Source organism: Mesoplodon mirus (genome assembly GCF_964341445.2).
Source record: "Mesoplodon mirus genome assembly, chromosome: 16".
Lineage (NCBI taxonomy): Eukaryota > Metazoa > Chordata > Mammalia > Artiodactyla > Ziphiidae > Mesoplodon > Mesoplodon mirus.
This window is the reverse complement of record NC_138992.1, coordinates 7059452-7086433: the sequence shown is the minus strand read 5'-3', so window position 1 is coordinate 7086433 and position 26982 is coordinate 7059452. Positions and strand designations below refer to the sequence as shown.

The window sequence follows — 26982 nt, the reverse complement described above, 5'->3', positions numbered from 1 at the left end:
TTTTCAACTGTCTTTTACTTGGATTGATTAACTTTAAAGAGACTTCAAGAGCCAAGATTAAGGCCCTATTAAACTGCCCACCTTATGAGAAGAATAGGATGGCAATCCTTTCGGAGTTATAGTATTGTTTTCTTGTTGTTCACTTGCCCTTAAGTTATTAAATTCAAAAGAGCGGGCAGCTTCCCAACAGGAGTGGAAATATTTTAGCAACATGCAGCCAGACTGCTATCACATCCAAGGTAATGAATAACCTCTCGTATTGTGCAGCTTCCTACCATCGAAAATACTTTTTCCCTTCATCTTCGGGAAAAGAAGCCTGGGCTTGGACAAAACACTTTCCTTCCATTTAGTTTATTTTGCAGAACTCTTCATGAGCTGTGGATATGCCATATAACATCATCATCACCGTCACACTTACTGAGAACTTGCTGTAACCAAACTAAGGGAATTCAAAGAGGAAGAGGGAGAAGAGAAGGAAGCTTGAACCAATTAAACCCTCACCATGAGCCGGCACCACGCAAGCCTCACGCTAAGAGGAGTCAGTCTTCACAACAATCCTATGCAATAGGTTTCTTTATTGTGTCTCCTCAAATCTAAGACAACATCTATTTTAAGAGGCACTGATACTTTACATACCACTAAAAAAGATGAAAATGCTACCAAATAAACTAAAACACCCTGGTTTCTTATCACACCAATTGTAAGACACCACCTGATTTTAGGGATGTTAAAATTAGTCTTTGAATCAGTGAAACTCAGGAATATTTCCAGATTCCGATGGAGATGCAGCATGGCCAAAGTGCCCAGGAGACTGGACTCCTAACCCCCGTTCTTCCCTTGTAAGGCCCCATTTCCCCCCTCGGCACCCACAACAAACACACCTGGGGGCCCTGCCTCTGGGCTCACCTCCATGACCTCCTGCTTTCAAGAGAGAAGGAGACAAACGTTCCTTGAGTACCAGGCACTTTCACGCTCCTTATCACATGTAACCCTGACAGGCAGGGCGGCTGCCAGCAAGGCACCTCTGTGAGAAAAGGAAAAAGGCACCCTTTCCTTAAGACACTAGCTCCCCCTGTCAGAAAGTGGTCAAATATACTGATTTTGTCAGAACAAGATACTACCATTTGCCGAAAACTGTCATAATGAATATACAAATCTATCATGTGAAATGGTCCCCTTAGAGGCGGTACCCTTGTGCAGTGTGCGACCTGCACCGCTGTACACAGTGGCCCTAATGAGTCAGCCACGAAGATACTATTATCCCATGTTACAGATGAAGAAGCTATAACTTGCCTAAGAGGATCAAGTTCAGGCCTATATGGTTTCAAAGCTACCTGGTCAACTCACAAGGGACTTAAAAATCAGGTAGAAACACAGGCTGTATGCGTGCATGTGTGTGGCGGTAGGGATGTCTATACAGGAATATACTAAACACATGCCACCAGAGAGCATGGGGAGGACGCAGAAACCCTGTGGCTGAGGCACCTGGGGAAGGCTTCTCGGGGGAGGGAAGTGGAAGGGATCCAGGAGGTAAGGAGAGCAGGCGAGAACAGAGGACAGCCTCAACCCCGGGGAGCCTTGAGTGTGTGTGGGGGGGGGACGAAGTCAAGGTCGGGGGGCAGCAATGCCTGGTCCTCGGAACACCCACCACGGGAGCCTGCCCAAGAAAGGCAAGGGCACCCAGCCTCCAGAGCAGGAGGCCCATCGAGAGGGATGGGGACAGGGCACGGCACACAGGAAGCTTGCCCCATTGGGAAGTCCCCAGTCCCGCTGATGGGGGCTGAGAAGCTGAATCTGTATTTGAAATCTGTGGATTTTTAAAGGCTGGCAACTAAATGAGATTTTCCTGAAAAAAAAAAAAACAAAAAAAACTGTGCAGGCCAAACAAATCAAGTCTTCAGGTTACACCTATCCTGAGAGCTGCCAATTTTCAATTTCTGAGAAAAGGTTTTCCACCTAGGTGACTAGGACCACTGTTAAGTGGCAGGAGGAAAGCCAGAGAGCCTGGTCTGAAGAGACAGACAGACAGACAGACGGACAGACACAGAGAGAGCTGAGGCCCCAGACCCTTCCCCCACCCCTCTGGCTCCCCAACACCCAGCTCTGCGTAGGCAGATTCTGAATGCCAGTTATTTCCTATTTCATAGACTCTGAGTTTTTCAGATCTTCCACAATGATGCTGACGTGTAATCCAAGAAAAAATTAGATTGAAAAAATGTACATGGACATTAGAAATAGAGGCACAGTAAGTGACAAAATAAGGTCTCCCTCTTGGGGCAGAAAGACACTGATCCCCAGACACCCTGGGCCCCAGACAGTCTGACAGGCTCTGGGCCAAACACCAGCTGAGGAAGGACAGCAGGGCCACAGCTGCCGACACGCTGCAGAGATGCAAACTCTGGTCACAGACAAAACGTGTCTCCCAGCTGATGGTGTTCTACATTCCTCCCGGAGGCTGATTAGACATTTGTGTGTGTGGGTGAGGTGGGGGGGACATCAAACCTTACGCCTGTCCCTGTCCTTCTCTCGTAAGGATATATTAGGGTGACACCAAAAGTGCATAGTGTTCAGGTGACAAAAAAGAAAGAAAAAAGAAAAGGTGACAGATTTAGAATCGATGAGGAAAAGGCATTCTTGACACAAGAGTTACACTTGCTACAAGAAGATACCTAGTAGGTGAGGACGGCCAAGCCTCAAAGTGCCCAAGTCCAGAGCTTGAACGTGTGGGCCAGGTGCACAGAGGGCCCAGGTGCACAGAAGGCCTGGATTAGGGGAGGCCAGGCATGGAAAGGTACGGGGGCTCCCAGAGCTGGGTGTCCTCAGAGAGTTCCCACGTGTCGGCCATGGGAGGGGGGGCATGAAGACAGCATGGCCCAAAGTGGCACCCCGGCCTCCCTGCCCACCCCAGCTGCAGAGTAACATTAGACTGCCTGCTTTGTTCACAAAGATCTGCATGTCAGTGACCGCACTTGATCCTCCTCGCTATCCTGTGGAGTAACCACCACCACCATCATCATCACCACCATCACCACCATCATCACCACCACCATCAGCACCATCATCATCACCACCGTCACCACCATCACCATCATCACCATCACCATCATCATCACCACCATCACCATCATCATCATCATCATCACCACCACCACCATCACCACCACCACCACCATCATCATCATCACCACTGTCATCACCACCACCACCACCATCACCACCACCACCACCATCATCACCACCGTCATCACCACTGTCATCACCACCATCATCACCACCACCACCACCATCACCATCACCATCATCATCATCACCACCATCATCACCACCATCACCATCATCATCACCATCACCACCATCATCATCACCACCGTCACCACCACCATCACCACCACCACCATCACCGCCATCATCACCACCGTCACCACCACCATCATCACCACCACCACCACCATCATCAGCACCATCATCATCACCACCGTCATCACCACCACCACCATCACTGCCATCATCACCACCATCACCACCACCATCATCACCACCATCACCACCACCACCATCACCGCCATCATCACCACCGTCACCACCACCATCATCACCACCACCACCATCACTGCCATCATCATCATCACCACCACCATCATCACCACCACCATCACCACCATCATCACCATCATCATCACCACCGTCACCACCACCATCACCACCACCACCATCACCGCCATCATCACCACCGTCACCACCACCATCATCACCACCACCACCACCATCGTCAGCACCATCATCATCACCACCGTCATCACCACCACCACCATCACTGCCATCATCACCACCGTCACCACCACCATCATCACCACCACCACCACCATCATCAGCACCATCATCATCACCACCGTCATCACCACCACCACCATCACTGCCATCATCACCACCATCACCACCACCATCATCACCACCGTCACCACCACCATCATCACCACCATCACCACCACCACCGCCATCATCACCACCATCACCACCACCATCATCACCACCGTCACCACCACCATCATCACCACCACCACCATCACTGCCATCATCATCATCACCACCACCACCATCACCACCATCATCACCATCATCAGCACCATCATCATCACCACCGTCACCACCACCATCATCACTACCATCACCACCACCATGAGCATCAGCCTCACTATCACCGTCGTCCCCATTTACAGTGGAGAGAGCTAGGGCTCAAAGAAGTTAGCAAGATGCCAAGGAGCCCCGGGCAGACAACACACAAAGTCAAAGCCTGACCAACACCTTCCAAGTTGACCTCCGTATCTGCCCACCCACGTGGGTCCAGCGCTGCTCCAGGAAGGAGTACTGACAGTGGGGCCCTGGGAGGGACACAACGAGCCTTGGGCCCCTCTCTGCACCCCGCCTCGTGGCTAGAGAGACATTCCGAACGATTCGTTACAACTAAGAGTAGCTACACCAAAAAGGGAACTTTACCCTCTGTGTGTTTATTATAAGTTACAACAGGCACTCACTTCAGGGAGCAGTAAGCTGGAAAATGAGAGTGCCAGATGCAGGGCCACCAACCCACCCGGAACACACAGTTAATATGCATGTCCCTGCACGGCCTGGCAAGAGATCTAGAACTAGGGACAGAGAACCGCCACATACAGGGCATCAGCTTTTCTTGGCCCAAAAGAAAAAAAGGGTACCAACACACACAGTAAACCCAGGGCCTTCAGGCAACAGTGGGCACCATACATGTGCCAGCAGCACCCCCTGGTGGCCAGTCTGAGCACTACACCCTCCAATCCCAGGATGAAGCCATTCCCAAGACTGAGCAGACAGACCCTAATGAAAATACGGCTACCATCCCCCGAGTCCTAACTCTATGATGCTGTGCTTTGCCCGCCGCCCACTTAATCTTCACATTAATCCAGTGAGGGAGGGGCTGCTGTCCCCATTTGCAAATGAGTAAACTGAGCCCAGGGAGGGGACTGCAAGGTCACAGAGCAGGTGAGCACACAGCAGAAGCACAGCCCAGGCCTGCCTCATGCCTGTCCTAAATGACAAGTCACCACTTGATGCACAAAAGGGGTCGACTTCTCTGCACTGTCTGAGTCAGGCCGGGTTTCCCTTGGCGGGGCTGGGGCCGGGGGCTTCTGCCCCAGTTCCGTCTGGTCTCACAGTGAATTCAGTCTGTGAACAGTCACAGAGCTGTTCGTCTCTTCGACACACACTTTTCGATGTGTAGGTTATACGTCAATTTTTTAAAACTTAAACGGCAAAATTTTAAGGGAAAGATACAGGGGGAAAGGGGGATTCTGATCCACAAGTGAATCTCATTTAAAATGACAAAGTGAGGTGAGAAGCCCAGACCTGGCCGTGAACCCACCTTGGCCATGTGTTCTTGGCCTCCCTCCTGAGCTTCCGCTTCTACATCTGCTGGGGCTGCAGGAGGACCGCAGGACACTCCCAGCCCGGTGACCGACACCTCTGAGGCACCGTCTCACATGAAGCCATAGAACGGCACCTGTCTGGGTCAGGACCTGGGTGCCCAGCCCCTAACCAGCCCCAGCTCCCCACCTCCAGTGTGATGGAGTCTGCGTAAGTCTCTGAACCTCTCCAGGTCCCAGTGGGAAGTGGCCTTTGCATGGTTTAAAGTGGAACCTGGTCTCTGAGCCTCACCCAGAGGCTAATTTACAGGGAGACAGACAGAGCCACCTGGACAGAAGCCAGGGTGTGCAGACGGCTCCAGCCTCCCCCACGGCCTGGAGGGGCCCGTTATGCACCTGCCCTCCCACCTGCTACCCCACTCATGGATCACCTCCAAGGTGCCCTCCCAGCTCTGAGGTTCAGGGGGCTGAAGTTCCAATAAATGCACAGCCTAATTTGTGGTGTTATTACCATGCAGCTCACTAAATGCTGATGAGCCTGCCGACTTCTGCAGCTCACAAAGTTAACATTTCTATTAAATGCAAAGGAGAAAGCCCATGGGTGTTCCTCTGTTGAAACAGGATTAACAAAATAAAATGAGAAAGGCTCAGTATCAGCTATAATTAAGGCTGGGCCAACAGTTGCATTATAATTTTATGCATACGCATTTCTTCCATGTTGAAACTTGACATCATTTTTCTGAGTTATTTTTAAGCACTCTCAAAGTGAGAGCCCCGGGCGAGAGAGTCTACTAGTCACATTTAACATAATCTTAGCTGAAGAGCAGCCCCAGGGCCCTTTCCTTCGGAAAGCACCACAAATAATTTTATGTAAACAGAAACTGCACCCCCATCACCCAGTTCTCTAAGTGGCAGCACCGGCCCGCCCCAGAGGATGTGTGGGAAGCTCTGAGGATGTGGGAGCCCCCGCGAATGCTTCGGACACCACAGCTCCCCTTGTGCAAATCACCGAGGTGGCCCCAGAACTCTTGACGCCATGCCTCCAAAGCGACCGAGTCTCCGGGATCGTTTCCATGGGAAAAACAAAATGTGCAAAATCCTCTCCCGTTTTGCGATGTATTTTAGGGGGACTGCAATGCCCAGGGCTGCCACCATCGCCAGGCCTCTGAGTTTCTGGTTTGGGGTTTTTGCTGTTTTAGTTTATTTTGGTTCCTTTCTGTGGTGGAGACACCATTAGTCTTAACTTCAGAAGGTAAAGGGCTGCCTAGAACCGGCTTCAGCACTGGGCCTCAGGACAGAGGCTCCGGGGTCAAACCCCACCCACGTGGCCACTTCTGCCTGGCTGGAGGGACCTCTCCCTTCCCGAGCCCCTAGGTCCTTGTCTGGAAACCCGCAGTGGCAACTGCAGCCGCCCTGCTGACCTCATGAGGACGGTGGAGGCAGGGGTCACCATGTGGAGGGATACTGGGAAAAGGGCTTTGTGGACGGCTCCACATGACGCAGGTGCAGAGCAGAACTGGGAAGAATGGGTGAAACGGGCTTGTGAACACAACCCGCCAGGCAGGTGGACACGGCTCAGCACGCACACCATTGCTGTACATACTGGGCAAGTTCCTGCAGATGGCAGGTGGGTCCCTGTGCATGGGTCACTGCCTCGCATGGGGAGATGCACACACGTGTGGCTCTCTGCAGACGCTCTGGGAGGGCAGCCACCATGGCTCAAGAGGCCCAGCGCCCCATCCAGGCCAGTGCTGTCCCACAGAAATAGGACCACTGGGACTTCCCTGGTGGCGCAGTGGCTAAGAATCCGCCTGCCAATGCAGGGGACACAGGTTCGAGCCCCGGTCCGGGAAGATCCCACATGCCACGGAGCAACTAAGCCCGTGCGCCACAACTACTGAGGCTGTGCTCTAGAGCCCGTGAGCCACAACTACTGAGCCCACGTGCCACAACTACTCAGCCCGCGTGCCACAACTACTGAAGCCCACGCGCCTAGAGCCCCTGCTCCGCAACAAGAGAAGCCACCGCAATGAGAAGCCCGCGCACCACAACGATGAGTAGCCCCCGCTCACCGCAACTAGAGAAAGCCCACGTGCAGCAAAAATACTCAATGCAGCCAAAAATAACAATAAATAAATACATTTAAATTAAAGAAAAAATTTTAAAAAGAAATAGAACCACTGCTGTGATTTCAAATTTTCAAGCAGCCATATTAAAATGAAAAGAAACAAGTAAAATTAATTTTAATAATGTTTTGTTACCCCAGTATATCCAAAATATTATCACTTCACTTGTAATCCATTTTTAAAAGATGAAAAATTTCACATTCTTTTGATGTTGCTGTCGTACTAAGTATTCAAAATCTGGTGTGTATTTCCCACTTCCAGCACATTGCAGTCTGGACTAGAACACAGATCCAGTATTCACATTATTTCCAGGACACCTGGCAACTTTTTCACTGCAGATCAGAGAAATGTGGTTTGCAGGTGCCACTCCCCGACAGCCAGTGAGACAGGAGAGGGCCTCCAGCACCCCGAAATTGCTCTGTGGCATGTGGGATCTTCCCCGACCAGGGCTCGAACCCGTGTCCCCTGCATTGGCAGGCGGACTGTTAACCACCGCGCCACCAGGGAAGCCCCAACTTCAATCAAATTTTAAATACCTGCTTTGGGCTTCCCTGGTGGCACAGTGGTTGAGAGTCCGCCTGCCAGTGCAGGGGACATGGGTTCGTGCCCCGGTCTGGGAAGATCCCACATGCTGCAGAGCAGCTGGGTCCATACCACAAAAAAAAAATAAAATAAAAAAATAAAAATAAATACCTGCTTTACTTATCATGAAAGCCTGCCAGTCGTCTCAGTTACAAAGTATTTTGAACTTGCAAATTAATTTAAGAAGAAAGAACTGCCCTCTAATATTCAGACGTGTCTAAGGTCTGTTCAAATTCCAGAACAGAGCCTTAAATTTAAGCAAGAGCCACAGGGAAAAGAAGAATTTTCCAAACCCCACCAGCCACCCAGCTCCAGCCTACCAGAATGATCTGGTCCATTCTTCCTGGTAACCAGTATATGAAGTAAACATCAGGTATGTTCTCCACATACCTGGGCTATTCAGTTTTTCACTAGGGAAAACAGTAATTTTTAACTTAGTCTCACAATTCAACATTTAATGAATGCCTAATATATACCACATACTATGTATGCGAAGCACATTTAGAAATGAGTAAGACACAAACTCCAGAAACATAAACACATAATGCCATGTTGCTCGTGAAAACAATTTAAAGTGACCGTGGTTTTATTTGTGGCCCAAATTCATTGACTGCTGCCTTGGAAAGGACAGAGAGTCCAGACTTGCAGCCAGTGCCCGACCTGCCCCTCACCGGGTTTGGGCAGCTACCACTCTTTTTACAGGGCAGGGACCCTTAGAAGGTCAGGAAGCCTGTCCTCCTCCCTGACTCGCCTCCAGCTCGTGCAGCCTTAGGGTGACCCTGGCGAGGCCATCTCCTCCCACTGCCTCCGACCGAGCCAGCGGCGGCCCCTGGACCTCCTCCCCTGCAGGTCCAGCATCCCGGTCTCAGCCATGCCCTGCCATACCTGATGGGTCCCGCTGCTGGGACAGCGCCCACACGGTGGCCAGGCCAGTCCCCACGTGCAGCCGCCCCCTCTGCAGGCACAGCTGTCTCCTAGGCTATCTCCTCTTCCGCAGGGCCTTTCCCATGCATGTCCCCTAGGGGGCGATAAAGCGCAAAGGAGAACTCCGGCCTCAGGGAGCTAGTCCTGAGCTGCCTGAAATTCTGCAAAGTGGAGAGGGCTGGCGAGTGCCTGCTTTCTGATTATCAAACTTTTTTTTTTTTAATCCAGAACCTCATGCTTCAAGTTTCAGCTCCAACCTCCGTTTGTCAGAGAGGCTTTTCTTAAATCCCCTTCAATATAAATTAGGTCCCCATTATTTTCTCTTGCCCACTCCCCCCCCATCCTCTGCTTTGAAGCAATTACTGCAATCTGTAATCATGTATTTAACGGTGTATCTATTTATTTGTTTAACGTGTCCCTCCTAAAAGACTGTAAACTCCAAAAATATCAATATAATTTAATTCAAAATACAGTTAAAAGCTTAAAGAGATCAATGTTTGAGGTTAACAAATGCTGCATTTCCTTTGTCGTGAGGACTACAGCATTTCCAGAACGTTCACGTAAGGACCCCCGAGGCTAAGGTTAACCAAGGCAGTCAACTCACACTTCCCAGAGAAACAGACAAGACTAAGGGCTGGGGAAGAAAGAGTGGTTCAGGGTGGGTCAGCCGCCGGGCAACCCACATCCCGGTAAAACCAAAACTTCTCCGGTCCTCTGACTCCTGCCCAGCGACGGGTAAGGGCTGCCCCATGGCCGTCCTGGGGCAGTGCTGCACAGAACTTCGGCTCCAGGGGCCTCTTCAGAGTGGACGGAAGGGCCTCAGTCCCCAGGAAGGGTCTCTCTGAGGTGCTTCCAGTAACCCGGCAAGCCCTGCACCAACTCAGAAATAAAAACAGGGAGCAGAATTCAAAAGCTCTTCTCTCTACCGCTGCAGGAGGGAATTGAGAATAATGGACCACGGCTGTGTGTATGGAGCCTGGAAAGTTTCATATCCCTGTGCCTGTTCGGTTCATCACTGCTCTTTCCCTGAAACCAAACACAGACAAAGGCTGGCTGGTCTCTAAGCTAAAATCCACTCAATCACCAGTCCTATGGGTTTTAACTCTGGTCCATTTCTCTAAATCTGCCCCAAACCTCCACTCCCACACCCACTGCCTTGGGGTGGGTGTCATCCTCCCCAGGATGCACCGTAACAGCACCTGATGCCGGGTCTTGCTCCTGCCTGCATTTCTGCCCCTGCAAAAAACGTCCTCCTATTTATTCTTTATAACTTCAGAAATTACTAGAAAGCTACAGTAATTCACAGTGCGGTGCTGATGAAGGATAAACAAACAGATCCATGGAATAGACCAGAGAGCTCAGAAATGGACCCCCATGTAATTTTCAACAAAGGATCACAGTAACTACGTGGCTGGGCTAGGTGCACCGCACCCCCTCAAGCCTTCAACTCTCAGGGCTTACTTCCATCGCAGTCTCTGGCACCATCTCCTAACGGATTGGTTCTCCACTGCTAGGACTGTGTGACGTCCTCAGGGAGAAACAGCGAATCATATCTGCCTGCATTCTCACTTCCCGGCACAAACTTTGGCACAAACATTTGGGTGAACCAAGGAATCTGCTTGGAAGAAAAAAAAAGGAAGAAAGAAGGAAGGAGGAAGGATGGGAAGGGGTAAGGGAGGAAGGGAGAATCCTAAGGGGCAGAAAAGTGGTGGTGGCCCCAGAAGAAGAGGCCTGCTGGCAGAGATGGGAAAAAAATATCTAACAGAAAGAAGGAAGCCAGCTTGGGCCCCACAAGGAGGCTTGGGGCTGACTTATAAGGTCCTCCAGGTTGCCAGGACCTCCAAGACCCTCCTTTTCCAGAATGCGGCTCCCAAAGCCCCCTGCTCCTTGGCTCCAGACGCGGTGGCTGATTTGGTCCCCTCATCCCCCTACACCCCCAACAAGGCCAGCAGCTGCCTCTGAAGTCCAGTCCCTACCCTTCCCATCCTGCCTTGGCCCAGACCCAACTGGGGCACAAACGTGCCAGATTCCAGAGTTCAAAAATTTGCGGCTCCATTTGTTACATGATTTAAAAGAAGAAAAATCTGTTACCCAAGTTAAAATCCTTTTTCTATTAATATGCCAAGCATAATCTGTTTATAAGCATATAATTATATATTTTATGTCCCTTGAAAAAAAAGACATAACTTCAAACCTACAATAGCTGTTTAATATGACGATTTGTTTCACCCCCAGATTACTTTTCTTTCTTTCAAAAAAAAATCAATCAATGGGAATTCCCTGGCAGTCCAGTGGTTAGGACTCAGCGCTTTCACTACGGGGGGCCCAGGTTCAATCCCCTGTCAGGGAACCAAGATCCTGCAAGCTGCACAGTGCAGCAATAAATAAATTAATAATAATAAAAAAAATTTTAACCAATCAAAGTCTATCACATTTTCCAACCACAACTGCTTTCAAGGAGCAAGTAGATCTCAATGCACTAAGCTGCACAGCAGAGAGACTGCGGTCTCGGTGAAAGGGATAAAGAGCAGTGCCCGCAGCATCTCCAGTGCACCATAACCCAGGTAGTGGGCAGGATCGTGTCTCCCGCAGATGAAGCGGTGCGTTCCACGAGTTATGTGACTCCCTCAGGTCAGGAATCTGGTGAGTAGCAGATCCCTGGCCCCAGAGCACGTGTTCATTCCACCCTCCAGACTGTTCCAGCCCTTAAAGTTGACACCTGCCCTTGAGAAATGGCAAAGACAGTGAAAGTTTAACAGAATAAACAGCTGCTAACAAAGAGAAAACAACTCTAGGCTAAATCCCTTCTACATAATTAAATCAGCCCCTCGTGCTGGGGAGGTTTTCAGAAGCAGCATGCATGAAACTATCTACAAAGGAAATGCAATTAAGGAGCGTCTTTTTAATATACCCAATTCTTGACTGCCCTTGCCCTAGGCAGAAACTTAATTCTACTGAAGGATAGCTGTCTTTGAAAAGTTGTTATGTAAATTGTAAGGTAAGGGGAGAAAAGACACAGGAACCATGTTACAAGGTAAATGGGAAACCGGCTGAGAAGGGAGCAGTGCGGTAACAGATCTCCAGTTCACGGCAATGACCATCGCGGCTGGCTTACCATCAAAAAGCTGGACCTTAGAGACCAAATGCGACTCCATCTTATCATTTATTTTACTGGCTCTCCTACGTTAACCCAACAACCAAGCAAAACAGCAGACTCTTTTCAGGAATTAGCTGACCACAAGTTAACAGCAACGTATTTTAAAACATGATTTTTGGTCACTTATTACAGCTGAAAATTGAAGGAAACTACAACAAGGGCCAGGTTTAAAAAAAAAAAAAAAAACTGTTAAGTAAACTCCAGAAGAGGAGAGGTGGGCAGTGCCTGTCGTGTATCATCAGCAGTAGCCCAATGTCTTGGGAGAGGAAAGGCACCGAACAGAGAAGAGAGTGTAATAGGGAAGAACAAATCTGACTCCATACTGGACCTGATTTTTTTCCTTTAAACTTTGTATTCTATTGCTTTTGCTACAAGTTAAGAATGTTGCCTAAAATATACAGGTTAGCCCATTCTCAAGGCTCTGACCTTTAAAGGTACAACACTTCTCCATTCACACAAAGATAAAAAGTCGCGACACACAGGATACCATTTGTCTTGGAGGTTTATAGGAACACTGTGACCAGACCTAGGTGCACAGCTGCAAGAACAACAGATCCCGGCACCAAGAAGTTCGCAGCAACCAACCAAACGCCTCCACTTTTGGTATAAAAGAAGGCTGAATTCTAACTCAGGTAAGATGGTTCCTTGGGACACTAGTCCACCATCTTCTCCGTCTGCTGGCTTTCCAAATAAAGTCACTATTCCTTGCCCAAAAAACTCATCTCTCGATTTATTGACCTGTCGTGCGGCAAAAAGTACAAGCCTGGACTCGTAACATCATCATTGTCAGAAAGAATGCCTGGCATAGTTCAGGGGTCCTGACCCCCGACTCCGGCTCTGGGTCTGCTCCATCACTTCACACACACACACATACACACACTCACTTGCCGGAATCTGACACAACAATGGGATGAGGGCAGGACCAAGGGTCAAAGGACTCTTTACCATCCCTGCCTGGCATGTCGAGAGGAGTGTCATGCAAAGCTGTTGGCTTGAACTGAAGAAGCCAAGAAAAGTGGCCTTGGCGTTTGGGCACCAAACACCCAGCAAACATAAGCTCTACGTGTCTTCTGCAGCCCTCAGCATGCAGGACACTGAGTATAGCTGCTTTGGTATGAACCGGTAGGCTCAGAAGATGAAGCTGGAGGGGCAGTTGTGGAGGGTAAGCCCTGTGACACTAAGTTTATATTTCCGAAGTCACTGGGCTCTGCCAGGGAACCAGGCTGGAAGGGGGCAGGAGGCGGTCAGATAGTTCATTCATTTTTCCATTCAGTAAAGGCACCCGGGGCACCCACTCGGGGCCAGGCGCTGATCCAGGGGTTGGAAGTACAAGCCAGGCAGGCACCCAGAAGTTTGGATTTCATCCCAAGTCAGAGGAAGTTGATTTTTAAAGCCTCAGCTCTGCCATTTCTAAACTGTATGAAGTTGACCTCTCTGAACTTTTGTTCCTCGTCAGTAAATGACACACAAATTAGACTAGGTGTCGGGAAAACTGAGTAGCAAAAAGCATGAGGTCAGTGCCCCAGTGTGGATGCTTTCTGTTAATTACACAGGAAGGAGCCCCAAGGTCAACGTTAAGGGGTTTTGACCAGGTGTTCAGTGGAAGGTCCATCGCAGTCCTGCATCCAGCCAGCAGAAAGGATGTGTCGCCCAAGAAGCCAGGGACGGCTGCCTGGAGGAGGTGCCATGTCAGCTTAACTTTGAAGGGTGAGGAACAAGGGCCCACAGAGCTAGGCGGCAGGTACAGGCTAAATTACAATTTATCGGGCTTCCCTGGTGGAGCAGTGGTTAAGAATCAGCCTGCCAATGCAGGGGACAAGGGTTCGAGCCTTGGTCCGGGAAGATCCCACATGACCCGGAGCAATTAAGCCCGTGCGCCACAACTACTAGGCCTGCGCCCTGGAGCCTGCGAGCCACAACTACTGAAGCCCGTGCCCTAGAGCCTGTGCTCTGCAACAAGAGAAGCCACCGCAACGAGAAGCCCGCTTACAACAATTAAGACCCAACGCAGCCAAAATAAATAAATTTATAAATAAATAAATTACAATTTATCACAGGGTATTACTGCGTTACCAGCAGTAACAAGCTAATCCCTGGAGTTTATGGCTCCCTCGACAGGACACAAAGAAACTTTCCTTCAGCAGCTCGGTGGAACCCTTTCCCTTCAAAACATCCTGGCCAAGAACATGGGTCTAAAGGAACTATCCATTTCACAGAGGAGGAAACTGAGGCCAGGCAACAAGGAGGCCGAGACAAGGCCCACGCAGCCACAGAGTCAGCAGCATCGGATTCGAACCTCCCGCCTGCCAGGACGCCTGCGCTGGGTCGCTAGCGCGCGCCCCGACCCCACCCGTTGCCCCGGAAACGGCCCCGCACGCGCGAGCGCACTGCTTTCCCTTGCTCATTCTTCCGCTAGCACCCTCGTTACTTTTTTTTTTTTAATAAAAACCCAAGGCGGCGGGATACTGCCAGCGATTTAACGTGCCGTCGAAGGACGCCGCTACGTCCGCTCTCCGCCCTGGGCCGCGGATCCCTCCGCCGCCCAGCGGCCTGCGCGCTTCTACCCGACTCCAAGCTCGAAACGGCTTCCCGCGCGCTGCGCCGCGCCCCACCCCCACCTCATCCCCACCCCAACCCCCAGCCCGGCTCACCTGCCGCCCGCGTCTCCATGGCAACGCCCCCACCGCGGAGGAAAAAAAAGCCTCGGGCTCTTCCGGGCCCCCTCCCGCGCCGACCGAGAAGGCGGGGCGCTCCGCTGATGCTTCGCTTTTTATTTTTATTTTTTTAAGAAAAGAGCCGGCGCGGTTATGGCGAATCTGCGGCATCCAACATGGCGGATGGAGTCTTCGCCCTCCTCTTCCCGGGGCGCTGACGACGGCGTAGCGGACGTCAGGCTCGGATGACCCTCCCCCAGCGGCGAGAACGGCCGGGCTGGGCCGGGCTACTGCGCATGCTCCGCTCCGGCGGTCGTGCTTTGTGTTCCGCTCCGCAGATTCCGTTGCTCCGGGTTTTGAGCCTCTCCTGGGAAGGGGCTAACGAGAGGCGTGGAACGCAGGTTGGAGGATTGGGAGTCTTCACAGTGCTGCCAGAGCCAGCATCTATCTACCTGCCGGCCCATCCTTGGACCCACTCCTGCACTCCACCGGGCTGGACGAGGTTAAGGCAGCGCTCCGGTCCCAGTTCCCAGCGATTTAACTTTTCTTGGCTTTAGTTTACTGATTTGTCAATCGGGGCGGTAACAGCCTGCCTCCCTCTCAAAGGTTGCAGTGTTTCCTAAAGTGGGTTGCTTTCCGCTAGGAGTACCCGACTTGATTTAGTCTTCCAGACTGAATTAAACAACTGGAACCGCCTCGACAGAATGACTGCCTTCTCTCTGTCCTCCTGTCTTGCAGAAAGTCTCAGTTGGGTGTGAGCACGCCTCCCTAACCCTTGCTCGTCTCCCTGAATCTGGCTCACAGTCTTCTTTCTGCAGGCAACAGTATCTGGTTGAGATGTAATGACCTCCTCTTCCTTTTGGTCTACCACTTCCTTCAGATCTCTGCTCAAATGATATCTCCTAGCGGGCCCTCCCAGACCACCCCATCCAAAGTAACCCTCCTAAGTCACTTTCTGTTTTCTCCCTAGTATCAATTACTGCCTGACATTAATTTATCTCCATCTCGTCTTTGTCGCCCCTTTAGTCCCAGAATCTAGAACAGCCTGACAGTAATTTATTGAATAAATTGAGTTCCTGTTGCCTGTATTTTTAAGGTTAGCTTTTTTTTTTTTTTTTTTTTTTTTTTTGGCGGTATGCGGGCCTCTCACTGTTGTGGCCTCTCCCATTGCGGAGCACAGGCTCCGGACGCGCAGGCTCAGCGGCCATGGCTCACGGGCCCAGCCGCTCCGCGGCATATGAGATCCTCCCGGACCGGGGCACGAACCCGTATCCCCTGCATCGGCAGGCGGACTCTCAACCACTGCGCCACCAGGGAGGCCCTAGCTTTTGTTTAACAATGTTTTTCATTTATGGTAGTAATGTATAAAGTTTTCTTTTTAAACCCAACTTATATTTTTAAAAATTGGTCAACTTAAAATGGTGCAAGGCCTCCCTGGTGTTCCAGTGGTTAAGACTCAGTGCTTCCAGGACTTCCTTGGTGCGCAGTGGTTAAGAATCCGCCTGCCAATGCAGGGGACACGGGTTCAAGCCCTGGACCGAGAAGATCCCACATGCCGCGGAGCAACTAAGCCCGTGTGCCACAACTACTGAGCCTGCGCTCTAGAGCCCGCGAGCCACAACTACTGAGCCTGCGTGCCGCAACTACTGAAGCCCATGTGCCTAGAGCCCGTGCTCCACAACAAGAGACGCTACCGCAATGAGAAGCCCGCACACCGCAAAGAAGAGTAACCTCCACTCGAATCAACTAGAGAAAGCCCGCGCGCAGTAACGAAGCCCCAATGCAACCAAAAATAAATAAATAAAATTTTTAAAAAATACTATTTTAAAAACTATTAAAAAAAAAAAAAAAAAGACTTTGTGCTTCCAATGCAGGGGGTGTGGGTTCGCTCCCTGGTCAGGGAGCTAAGATCCCACATGTCGCATAGCATGGCCAATAAATTAAAAATAGAAAAAAATGGTGCATGTGGTACAGAGACAAGGCCCCAAAAAATGTAAAAGTGAACTTCAAGTGAGAAATTTGGGAAATACTGATTTATTTTTATGGTTCTCTTGAAGTGCTAATCTGCGCCTGTTGTCTTTTCCTGGAATAGCCTTCCCTCTAGTGCTGCTCGACTTGAGAAATTGTCCTTCAGTTCATGCCTGTGTGTTCCCACACTCCCACTCCCACTTCTCTTTACCCTCCCCACACCCGTTGCCTTTATCTGTTTGCTCAGCCCCCTCCCCATGAGCTAGACCATGAACTTCATGAGTACAGATTTTTTATCCTTGTTTCCCAGCTCCTACTGCACAGAAGTGTCACTCAGTGAGCACATTTGTTCCCATTGTCACTTGTTTTCCAGTTAGTAAAACTCCCACGAACACTGAGCTTTAGGATGACGCTCTGATTTCTCATGAATATTCTGCCTTGCTCCTTAATCCTGTTCTTGGGAAATAAAGAGTCATTATAAGACCCCAAATTTACCCAGTCCATTAAACATATGTTCAGGGATATCTCCTCCCCCAACCCCTTTGTTTCATCCTCACAGCAACTGGAGGGCTAAACTGGACAGATCTGATTATCGTGCTTTTCTTGAAGAGAAAAGGAATGTTCAGAGAGGTTAGGTGGCTTTCTGAGATCACACGGCAAGCCAGTAAAATCCCAGGTGTGGAACTGGACTTTCCATGCCCAATATTCTCCCCACATGGCCATCTGGGATGGGCCCGCAGTACCCACTACACCCCAAAAAGGGCCAATTTCAAGGCAATCATAGGGTTATTGCCACCTACCACGTCCTACATCTCAAGACAGATGGCGAGGTGGAGCCCATCACAGTCCTTCATTTGCAAATGAACTGCTCAAGAAGCTGCACTGATGAACTTTCCTTTTCAGAACGATAAATATTTGCAATAACCACTATTTTGCTGTGAATCGATTTCTGTCAGGAAATTAGAGTTATTCTGAGTTGCTGACAGTATTGGTTTTGTGCTGGGCTGCCTTTCTGGCAACAGCATTTAAATGTTAGTTATTGATTAGCACACGGATTGCTCCCAGATGTATGACCAAAATGAATTTTGGAAATGAAGCAATTTAAAGTTTGTCTCAAAACCCAATTGCCTCAGAATATTAATAAAGTCAAATTTAAAAAAAAAAGAAATTGTGGATTATGAATGATAGTCCCGGGTTAATGATTTGGCCAGTTATGATTTTCTCCGTGATTCTCATGGCATTTTCTTCCTTCTCTATTCAAAGAAGAATCACTGAGCACCTATCATAACTGAAAACTGGCCTGGCCACAGGCATACAGAAATGACGAAGAGCCGGTCCCTTTCTATGGGACCAGATTTGCAAATGGAGAGAAGAGTCCACCCCTGGCTTTGCTGAGTGATTTGCACATTTTCAGTCAGCAAAAACCTTTTTTCTTTCTATTTGCGTACAATCCCAAAATGCTTTCAATTAATGGAGGTGCATTAGTGGAATTAAATATAAATTGCTCAAAATTGTATTATTAATGGCATCCTGCTTCAACGACAGTCCCTAGAGGAGATGAGCTTCCCAGCTGGCCCTCTGGTGTCCATCAGCCTCTCAAGGCTAGCACAGGAGTGAATGTGTGCCAGAAATGTATCACCATGAAATGGCATTTGGTTATATAATAATAAATTAACATAATTGAATATATTTGTGTCAATAATTTTATAGTTATGTCTAATAGGTATATGACAAATGAGCATTTACAGGAAAAGAGAAAAAGTTAGATATATAATTTTATAAGATGTTTTCTTGAAAGCAGGTTCTGATAAAGTATACATACGAGTGACCTCAAAATAATGGGCCTTGAGGCACATAGAAGTTGATAAAATCAGAGGTTGGGATAATCACAGTCTGAGTGAGTGTTAAAATCTGAATAGGCATGTTATAGAGAAAAATCTATTTAAAACTGTATAAAAGAAGAGGTTGTAATAGTAGAATGATCTGAGCAATTTGAGAACATAATTATGACCCTAGGAAGCCACATCCTCTCTAGTTCTTCCTTTTCAGTGGCCATGGTGTGCCATCTCGTCACCAGCACGCACATATTGTACCCTCAGCACAACACACATTGGTCTCAATAGCATTTTTCGTTAGTGGTACCCAGGGCTCCTTCAAAGGACCCGGAAGCCGGGGAAAGTCAGAATGGCCTGAGACAACTTGCTCTTGCCAGAAAACCAGGCTGCTGTCAAAAGTGCTGGGCTGGCCTTCCCTGGTGGCGCAGTGGTTGAGAGTCCGCCTGCCAATGCAGGGGACACGGGTTCATGCCCCGGTCTGGGAGGATCCCACATGCCGCGGAGCGGCTGGGCCCGTGAGCCATGGCCGCTGGGCCTGTGCGTCCGGAGCCTGTGCTCCGCAACGGGAGAGGCCACAGCAGTGAGAGGCCCGCGTACCGCAAAAAAAAAAAATAATAATAATAATCGGTTGTTACGTGGAGGAAACTTAAATGCATATTTCCAAAATGAAAGAGGCCCGTCTGAACAGGCTACATACTATACAGTTCCAAAGATATGAACATTCTGGAAAAGAATAGAGAGTGAAAAGATCAGTGGTAGCCAGGGGTTCCTGGGAGGGTAAATGAAGAGGGATGAATAGGTGGAGCACAGAAAAGTTTTAGGGCAACGAAATGACTCTGGTTGATACTGTGTTGGCAGATACATGTCATTATACATTTGTCTACATGCATAGAATGTACAACACAAAGAGTGCATGTAAACTATGGCCTTTAGTCAGTAATGATGTATCAATATTGGTTCATCAATTGTAACCAATGTACCACACGAATGCAAGATGCTAATAATAGGAGAAACTGGAATGGGGCTGGGGGAGGGAGTATATGGGAACTCCCTGTACTTTCCATGCATTTTTTCTGTAACCTAAAACTTCTCTAAAAAATAGTCTATTAATTTTTTTTTAAAAAAGTCAGGTGAGTTCATGGGAAAATCTGGATTTCTGGCTTCAGTGGAAAAATCTGGTCTGTGAACACAGAGCCGGCTGCATTCCTCGGTCTGCCAAAGTCCAGCAACAATCAATTCCGTGGAGGAAGCACAGCTTTTCCTCTGGGGCTCCCTCTATTAGGACACCCCAATTTTGTCAAAGCCAGAACAAGCCAGTGTCACTCTTTTATGTTGTCCATCTGGACTTTGGGGTCATTGGAGTTTGGGATGCCAAGACTAAGACCAGTAATTTAGTGGAATAGGTTTCAACCTGGGTTCCTCAGAGACCTTCCTGTCTCCAGGGGTATGGGGTTTGGGGAGGAGAGGGGGAAGTGTGTGGGCTCTGGCCCCCTCACTGCTGCTTCTCCTGTATCTCCTGGACCTGTTGGACTTACTGTATAGGATGTACGCCAAAAAAGTGGTCTGTGGCTAAACATACGTGCAAACACTGGGCTAACCCAATGCCTAGGGTTTTGAGGCTCCAAAGGGCAGTGGCCGGCTGAAGGTGATTGCTCAGAGGGGAGGTGGTGTTACGTCTCTTGATCGTCCCTCTTAAGTTCCCTCTATCGGACCCGTCAATTTCCATTTATGTCTCGTCACTAACAGTTCATCACGGTGTCACCCATTTCTGATGTGACTGGTTTTGAGGGCTGTTTCCTGCTGATGGAACATCCCTTCCCGTCCGGGCAGGACTGCGGCGTTTGCTGCACCAGCTTCATCCTCCTGCCATACTGCTCCTTCCAGACCCTCTCACTTCAGGGTGAAGGCCCAGGGATTTTATTAAAAGAAAACGAAAGCACGTAGGCCTGATAAACATTAGATCTGTGAGATGCACTAGGAAAATGAGACGTCTGCACGAAAACAAACTTTCAATGTGCTCGCTCTTGGGAAGTCCCTGGCAGTCCAGTGGTTAGGACTCGGTACTTTTATTTCAGGGGGCCCGGGTTCGATTCCCTGGTCAAGGAACTAAGATCCCACAAGCCACAGTGCAGCCAAACAAAACAAAACAAAACCAAGTGCTTGCTCTTGTTATAGAGTGTGGGGAAGGCAGATGGAGTCCCACAGCACCTTCCTGCTCCAGGAGGCCCTCCGGGGACTCCGCTGTGAGCTGCTCTTGGGGTCCAGGCTCCAGGTTCAGAGCCTCTGGCCTGCCAGGTGCACCGTCTGTGTCCCCTTTGAGCTGCTCAGGTATCACACTGCTCCCTCTGCTTCAGGCTGCTCCTATATATCCTGTGACTTGTCTTTACTTTTAGGAAAGTTTTCCTGAACTTGGTGCCTCTCCAGTGTGTGTGTCTCCTACACGTGTCCTGTATCATACTGCTCACTTTCTTTTCATAGGTTGACCATATATATATCACTCAGTCATAGCATCCCCAAAACTTTTCTTTTTCTTTTTTGGCCATGCTGCCGGGTTTGCGGGATCTTATCTCCCCGACCAGGGATCGAACCCGGGCCCCGGCAGTGGAAGCTCAGAGTCCTAACCACTGGACCGCCAGGGAAGTCCAACCAGAAATGTTTATAAAATAACTGTTATGCGCCAGACGCTGTGTAAGAAGCTGGTCTTTGTCCTCAGGAAGCTCATCCTCTTGATAGAGAAGACAATCATGTGAAAAACTGCTGTAGGAGTCCCACATTTACGGTGTAGTAAGCACAGGAAGAGAGGGGTGTGTGTGGGGCGAGCAGAGCGCAGGAGGGAGCAGCTAAACCCACCCCCAGAACTAGGGCAACAGCTCAGAGGTGAAACCTGAGCCAGTCTCGAAGAGCAAGTGGGTACTTGACCGGAGGGGCGGGGCATCACCCACAGAGGGTAAGCCTGGGCAAAGGTGTAAAGAACATCACCATGTGTTTGAGGAAAGGCTGGTGCCTCTGGGGGCCAGCATGCAGCGTCTGCCTGGGCAGAGAGACGTTTTGCATCCGAGGAAGAGCTGCGCTGGGGCAGCTGCTTAGTCCGAGGGCATTAGGGATGGTGGGAGGGAAGCCGAAACTTAATCCCCTTATCAGATCAGCACAGCCCGGTCCTGCCTCTGCTCCGTCCTTCTCACCGTGTCAGCGGCTTGCACAGGGGCGGTGAGCCACACCTGCTGCTTGTCCTGTGCTGGAGCGAGCTAGTAGAAGTGAAGTCACGTGGGTACAAGTGTGTGCTTGTCACCTGTTCCTCCTCTATGATTTATTAGGGTCAGCTGTCCAATTTGTGCTTCTTCATATATCAACTTCATCGTCATCTTCCAATGTCGGGACTAGAAAGCAGGAGTGTTTATCTGGGCCCATGGCTTTGGGGGAACGTATCAACGTCCTGAAATTACGTACAAACTTGTGTTGGCGTGGGCACTTTTCCCAGGGAAAGGCTCCCAAGCTTTTATCAGAGCCTTAAACGAGACCCTTTTTTCTGAGGCCCTTTTCATTGGAGGAAAAGGCAAACAAAACCTCCCAAGAGCCGTGGGTGCTTTTTCCCAAGAACATAAGTACAGGAGGAGCAGCGCTGACATCAGCACTGAAGTTGGACAGTGGGCGTAGCTGATCCTAAGTCCAATCAAATAAATACGTACTTCAAAAAACACTTTGCTGGGCTTCCCTGGTGGCGCGGTGGTTGAGAGTCCGCCTGCCGATGCAGGGGACACGGGTTCGTGCCCCGGTCCGGGAAGATCCCACATGCCGTGGAGCAGCTGGGCCCGTGAGCCTCGGCCCCTGAGCCTGCACGTCCGGAGCCTGTGCTCCGCAGCGGGAGAGGCCACAACAGTGAGAGGCCCGCGTACAGAAAAAAAAAACAAAACAAAACAAAACACTTTGCTTACTAAAATTCAAAATAAAACGTGATCTTTGACAATGCTGGACTATCGAGTGTAACCATTATAATAGCAGTTCTAATTGGCTTTTTCGTGTGTATTTGTGTGTGTTTTCATATTTTATTACCTTTTTACTTATTAAGGGACTTCCTCTCATACCTAATCTGCAAATGGAACACTGACAGAGCAACCTGAGGGCGTGAGGTTTGCTTGTTCGTTTGCTATAAAGTAAGATCAGTAAATCCCTCAGGAGGGCCGTAATAGAGATTAAGTGCATATGACTATGACATGTCATGCCATTACTGTTAAAGCTGACCTCATGATCCCAAGAGGGTGAAACATGATTTTCACTGGTTCCAGGGTTGCACGAAATAGGAGTCAGAATTTTTAAAAAGTAAAAATAACAATAACAACAAAAATGTCAAATGATATTGAATGCCAACTGTAAGTCCATCCCTGATTTACGCACTTTATAACCATCTCAGGAGGCAAGGCATCGGATCCAAGGAGGTGGGCAGAGGCAGATAAGGCCCAGCCTCCAGTTTTAGTCGGAAACCGGGGTCTCAGGCAGCTGAGAAGCAGACTGGGAAGCAGGGACCAGGGCTCTGCTGACCCCAGATGTTAGAACTGGCATTCATTAACAGGGTCATGAGGGTGAGAGTGAAGACCATGGCCACAGAACCCCAGTTATTAGAATGGGAACATGGTAGGTAAGGAGAGAAGAATGGATGCGGGTTGAGAATTTAAAATGATCACACCCCGGCCACCTACTGCAGGTGGCCTTGCTTTATGTTCTTTCCAGCACTGGGTCAGTTTTCACGAATTATACACTGACGCTCATGACCACTATCCATGTGCAAAGGCAGACATTCACACATCAGAAGGTTTGGGGATCACAAACAAACATTTCAGGGCAGGACATGGGGGCCCTGCCTGCTGTAGGAGAGCTCAGTTTCAACAGTCGACACCTTTGTTCTACAAACTTTGCTGCAAGTGGACTCGAGTGATTATTTGAGCGTGATGGCTTTCCCACTGCTCCGGAGAGCTGGATTGGCCTGGGCTGGCCTGCAGGTCCCCTGAAACCCTCCAACACCAGCAGTTCTGCCCACATGGACCTCTATACTGAGGCTCCCTGTAAGATACCACTTGGAAAAAAAAAAAAAAAAGGTTTTGCTGTTAGAACAACTTTTTTTTTTTTTTTTAAACTTAGTTCTAGGGCTTCCCTGGTGGCGCAGTGATTAAGAATCCGCCTGCCAATGCAGGGGACACGGGTTCGAGCTCTGGTCCAGGAAGATCCCACATGCCGTGGAGCAACTAAGCCCATGCGCCACAACTACTGAGCCTGAGCTCTAGAGTCCGTGCTCCGCGCAACAAGAGAAGCCACCGCAATGAGAAGCCCGCGCACCACAACGAAGAGTAGCCCCCGCTCGCAGCAACTAGAGAAAATCCATGCTCAGCAACGAAGACCCAATGCAGCCCAAAATAAATTAATTAATTTTAAAAAAACACCACCTTTTAAAAATAAATAAATAAATAAATAAATAAATAAATAAAATAAAAACATAGTTCTATTGATCTTTCCATAATATTATTCTGTGAAGATCAGTGGAATGGGGCACGGAAAGCAATGACACTCATAGTAAGCTGGTCAAAAGCAGCGGCTTGTTAAGCCCAATAGGGACAACTCCTCAGACTTAAGCCAGGGCTCTGTGTGTTCAGTCTTCGGGGATAAACAAAGTTAAACACATACAAAATGCTGGGGAACGGGAGGTGTCAAAGACTGTCTACAAAGCAATGAGTCCTTAAGGAATAGCTCCCTTTCTGAATGTGGTTTTTAGTGCTCATCATTTAGGTTCTGTTTGCACATGCAAGTTGGGACTGCCCAGCTGTGGCAGGCGTGGAGGTGGGGTAAATCTGAGCAGGAGAGTGAGGGGCTGAGGCTGATTAATTCATTTTAGTTTCCAATCAGAATGGGTCTGGGGTCGGGCAGCTGATATGCGTACCGAGGGTGATGGGTGGTGGATACAGGAAGGGTCTGACACTGCTGCACCCAGAGCCCCCACCTCTCAACTCCTAGCCTAGTAATTGCCTACAAAAGCAGTGCGTTTCCAGCCTGCTTACTTTGTATTTATTTATTTTATTAATAGTATTATTTTTTTTTTTGGTCACACCACGTGGCATGTGGAATCTTAGTTCTCCCCAACCAGGGATCAAACCCACACACGCTGCATTGGAAGTGTGGAGTCTTAACCACTGGACCGGACCGCCAGGGAAGTCCCCAGTCTGCTTACTTTGTATCCCACCAATTATTCAAGCAAAGAATGCAGTTCCCTCAAGACAAAAGAGCAAAACAAAACAAAACACACACACAACCATTTTTGGGCAAGGAAATCGCTCTGCATTGTGCTGCTGTTCAGGTCTCTTGGTAGAACTGTTATGGTAAACACCTGGCTGCCCACTTCATTGATCCCCATGACAGAGGCCGAGCCTCACCTTGTCATGATCTTCATTCCTCCAGTCGTGTTGCTTGCATCTCAGTTTCCTATCAACACAGAGAACTAAATAATTTCATGAGCATCAACAAAGAAAACAAACAGGTAGGACTCAAATTTCCCTAAATGACTCCATCCAGCCTTCTTCCCCAAGGTCCCCAAGCTGTTGAAATCAGGCAGCTCTAAATCCAAAGGCTGAGCTGTCATCCTCAAAAGTTGTTTGGCCTTAGGCAAGCCCAAACCTTCTGACTTTTGTCTCCTTATCTATAAAATGAGATTAATAATGGTTATCTTGGGAGGAGCTGGTGAGGATTAGCTTTTAGTTTGATCATTAATCCATTCATGCGATCCAAACATTTGAACACCAGCTCTGAGCTAGAGATGAAGTGCTGAGCAAAACCAGACATTGTTCCTTCTTCTCAGGGAATTTAGACTCTAAAAGGGGAAGTTGTCCTGCCCACAGATGATGCCAATAAATAGTGTCCACTTTTTTTTTGTTTTTTGTGGTACGTGGGCCTCTCACTGTTGTGGCCTCTCCCGTTGCGGAGCACAGGCTCCGGACGCGCAGGCTCAGCGGCCATGGCTCACGGGCCCAGCTGCTCCGCAGCATGTGGGATCTTCCCGGACCGGGGCACGAACCCGTGTCCCCTGCATTGGCAGGCGGACTCTCAACCACTGTGCCCCCAGGGAAGCCCCTAGTGTCCACTTTTAAGCTGGAATAATTGCCAAGAGGAAAGTAGCACAGTTTCCAGGTGAGTGAGTGTAAGAGGGCTCACTCAGGTGTGGAGGGTGAAGGAGGCAAGGATGCAGAGCATGAAGTCTTCCCTCAGGAAGACACCAGAGCTGATCAATGGGAAGGGTTACAGGTAATTAGGCAGAAGCAAGGGAACTGCTTTCCAGGCAGAGGGAATAGCATATGCAAAGTCCCCAGGATGGGGACAGCAAGACATTGGTTGAGGAATTCCCAGAAGCCCAGTGTGGCAGGACAGCAGAGCGATGGAGAGAATGGTAGGACCAGGCACAGGGCCTGTACTCAGAAGCAAGAGTCAGAAGTCCTTCCAGGGTCAGAAAGAGAAAACCAAATATCGTATATTAACGCATATATGTCGAACCTAGAAAAATGGTACAGATGAACCAGTTTGCAGGGCAGAAATAGAGACACAGATGTAGACAACAAACGTATGGACACCAAGAGGGGAAAGTGGCAGCAGGGGGCTGGTGGTGGGATGAATTGGGAGATTGGGATTGACACGTATACACTGATATGTATAACATAGATAATAAGAACCTGCTGTATAAAAAAATAAACAAAATAAAATTCAAAAAACCCAAACCAAAACAAAGAAGTCCTTCCAGGAAAAAAGTCAACAGGCACAGCTGAGCCTGCTAAGAGTCACCGAAATCAAAAACACTTTCAGGAGATACAGGGTGGGTATGACTCCAGGAGACAGTTCACGGTGAGCCTGAGGGAGATAGAGCTGAAGCCACTCTCCTTCCCTTGCTTTTATATTGTGAAGTCCATTGGGGGCCATCCTGAACGGCTTCAAGAAGGACAACTCCATAGACCCCGGCCGGGTTTGCAACCTGTAAATATCTATCAAGAATATTCTTGGGCTTCCCTGGTGGCGCAGTGGTTGAGAGTCCGCCTGCCGGTGCAGGGGACGCAGGCTCGTGCCCCGGTCCGGGAAGATCCCACATGCCGCGGAGCAGCTGGGCCCGTGAGCCATGGCCGCTGAGCCTGCGCGTCTGGAGCCTGTGCTCCACAATGGGAGAGGCCACAGCAGTGAGAGGCCTGCGTACGGCAAAAAAAAAAAAAAGAATATTCTTGTTACCCGAAAACTGGGTTCACCTCTTGGTGGGTGTCGAGCCAAAAGACACTACCAAGCCAAAGAGTAGGAGAAGGAAGGATTTATTACTTGCAGCCAGTG

General features: G+C 49.3%; 1 protein-coding gene and 1 long non-coding RNA gene across 3 annotated transcripts in view; both read right to left on the bottom strand.

Moving 5' to 3' along the window:
* Nucleotides 1–14961, bottom strand: part of ZFAT (zinc finger and AT-hook domain containing) — a 161080-nt gene extending 146119 nt beyond the window's left edge. Inside the window, exon 1 of the mRNA XM_082601805.1 lies at nt 14834–14961. Within this exon, the coding sequence (XP_082457931.1) occupies nt 14834–14852 (19 nt within the window). The 5' untranslated portion in view covers nt 14853–14961. The remainder of the gene's footprint in view (nt 1–14833) is intronic.
* Nucleotides 14962–19777: 4816 nt separating this feature from the next.
* Nucleotides 19778–26982, bottom strand: part of LOC309792150 — an 86668-nt gene continuing 79463 nt past the window's right edge. Inside the window, exons 5-6 of one of the 2 annotated variants that reach the window (XR_014291607.1) lie at nt 25056–25104; nt 19778–22072 (exon numbers count right to left, since the gene is read on the bottom strand). This is a non-coding gene — a long non-coding RNA (uncharacterized lncRNA). Of the gene's footprint in view, nt 22073–22108; nt 25105–26982 lie in introns of those variants that run through there. The other variant, XR_014291608.1, reaches the window with a different exon arrangement.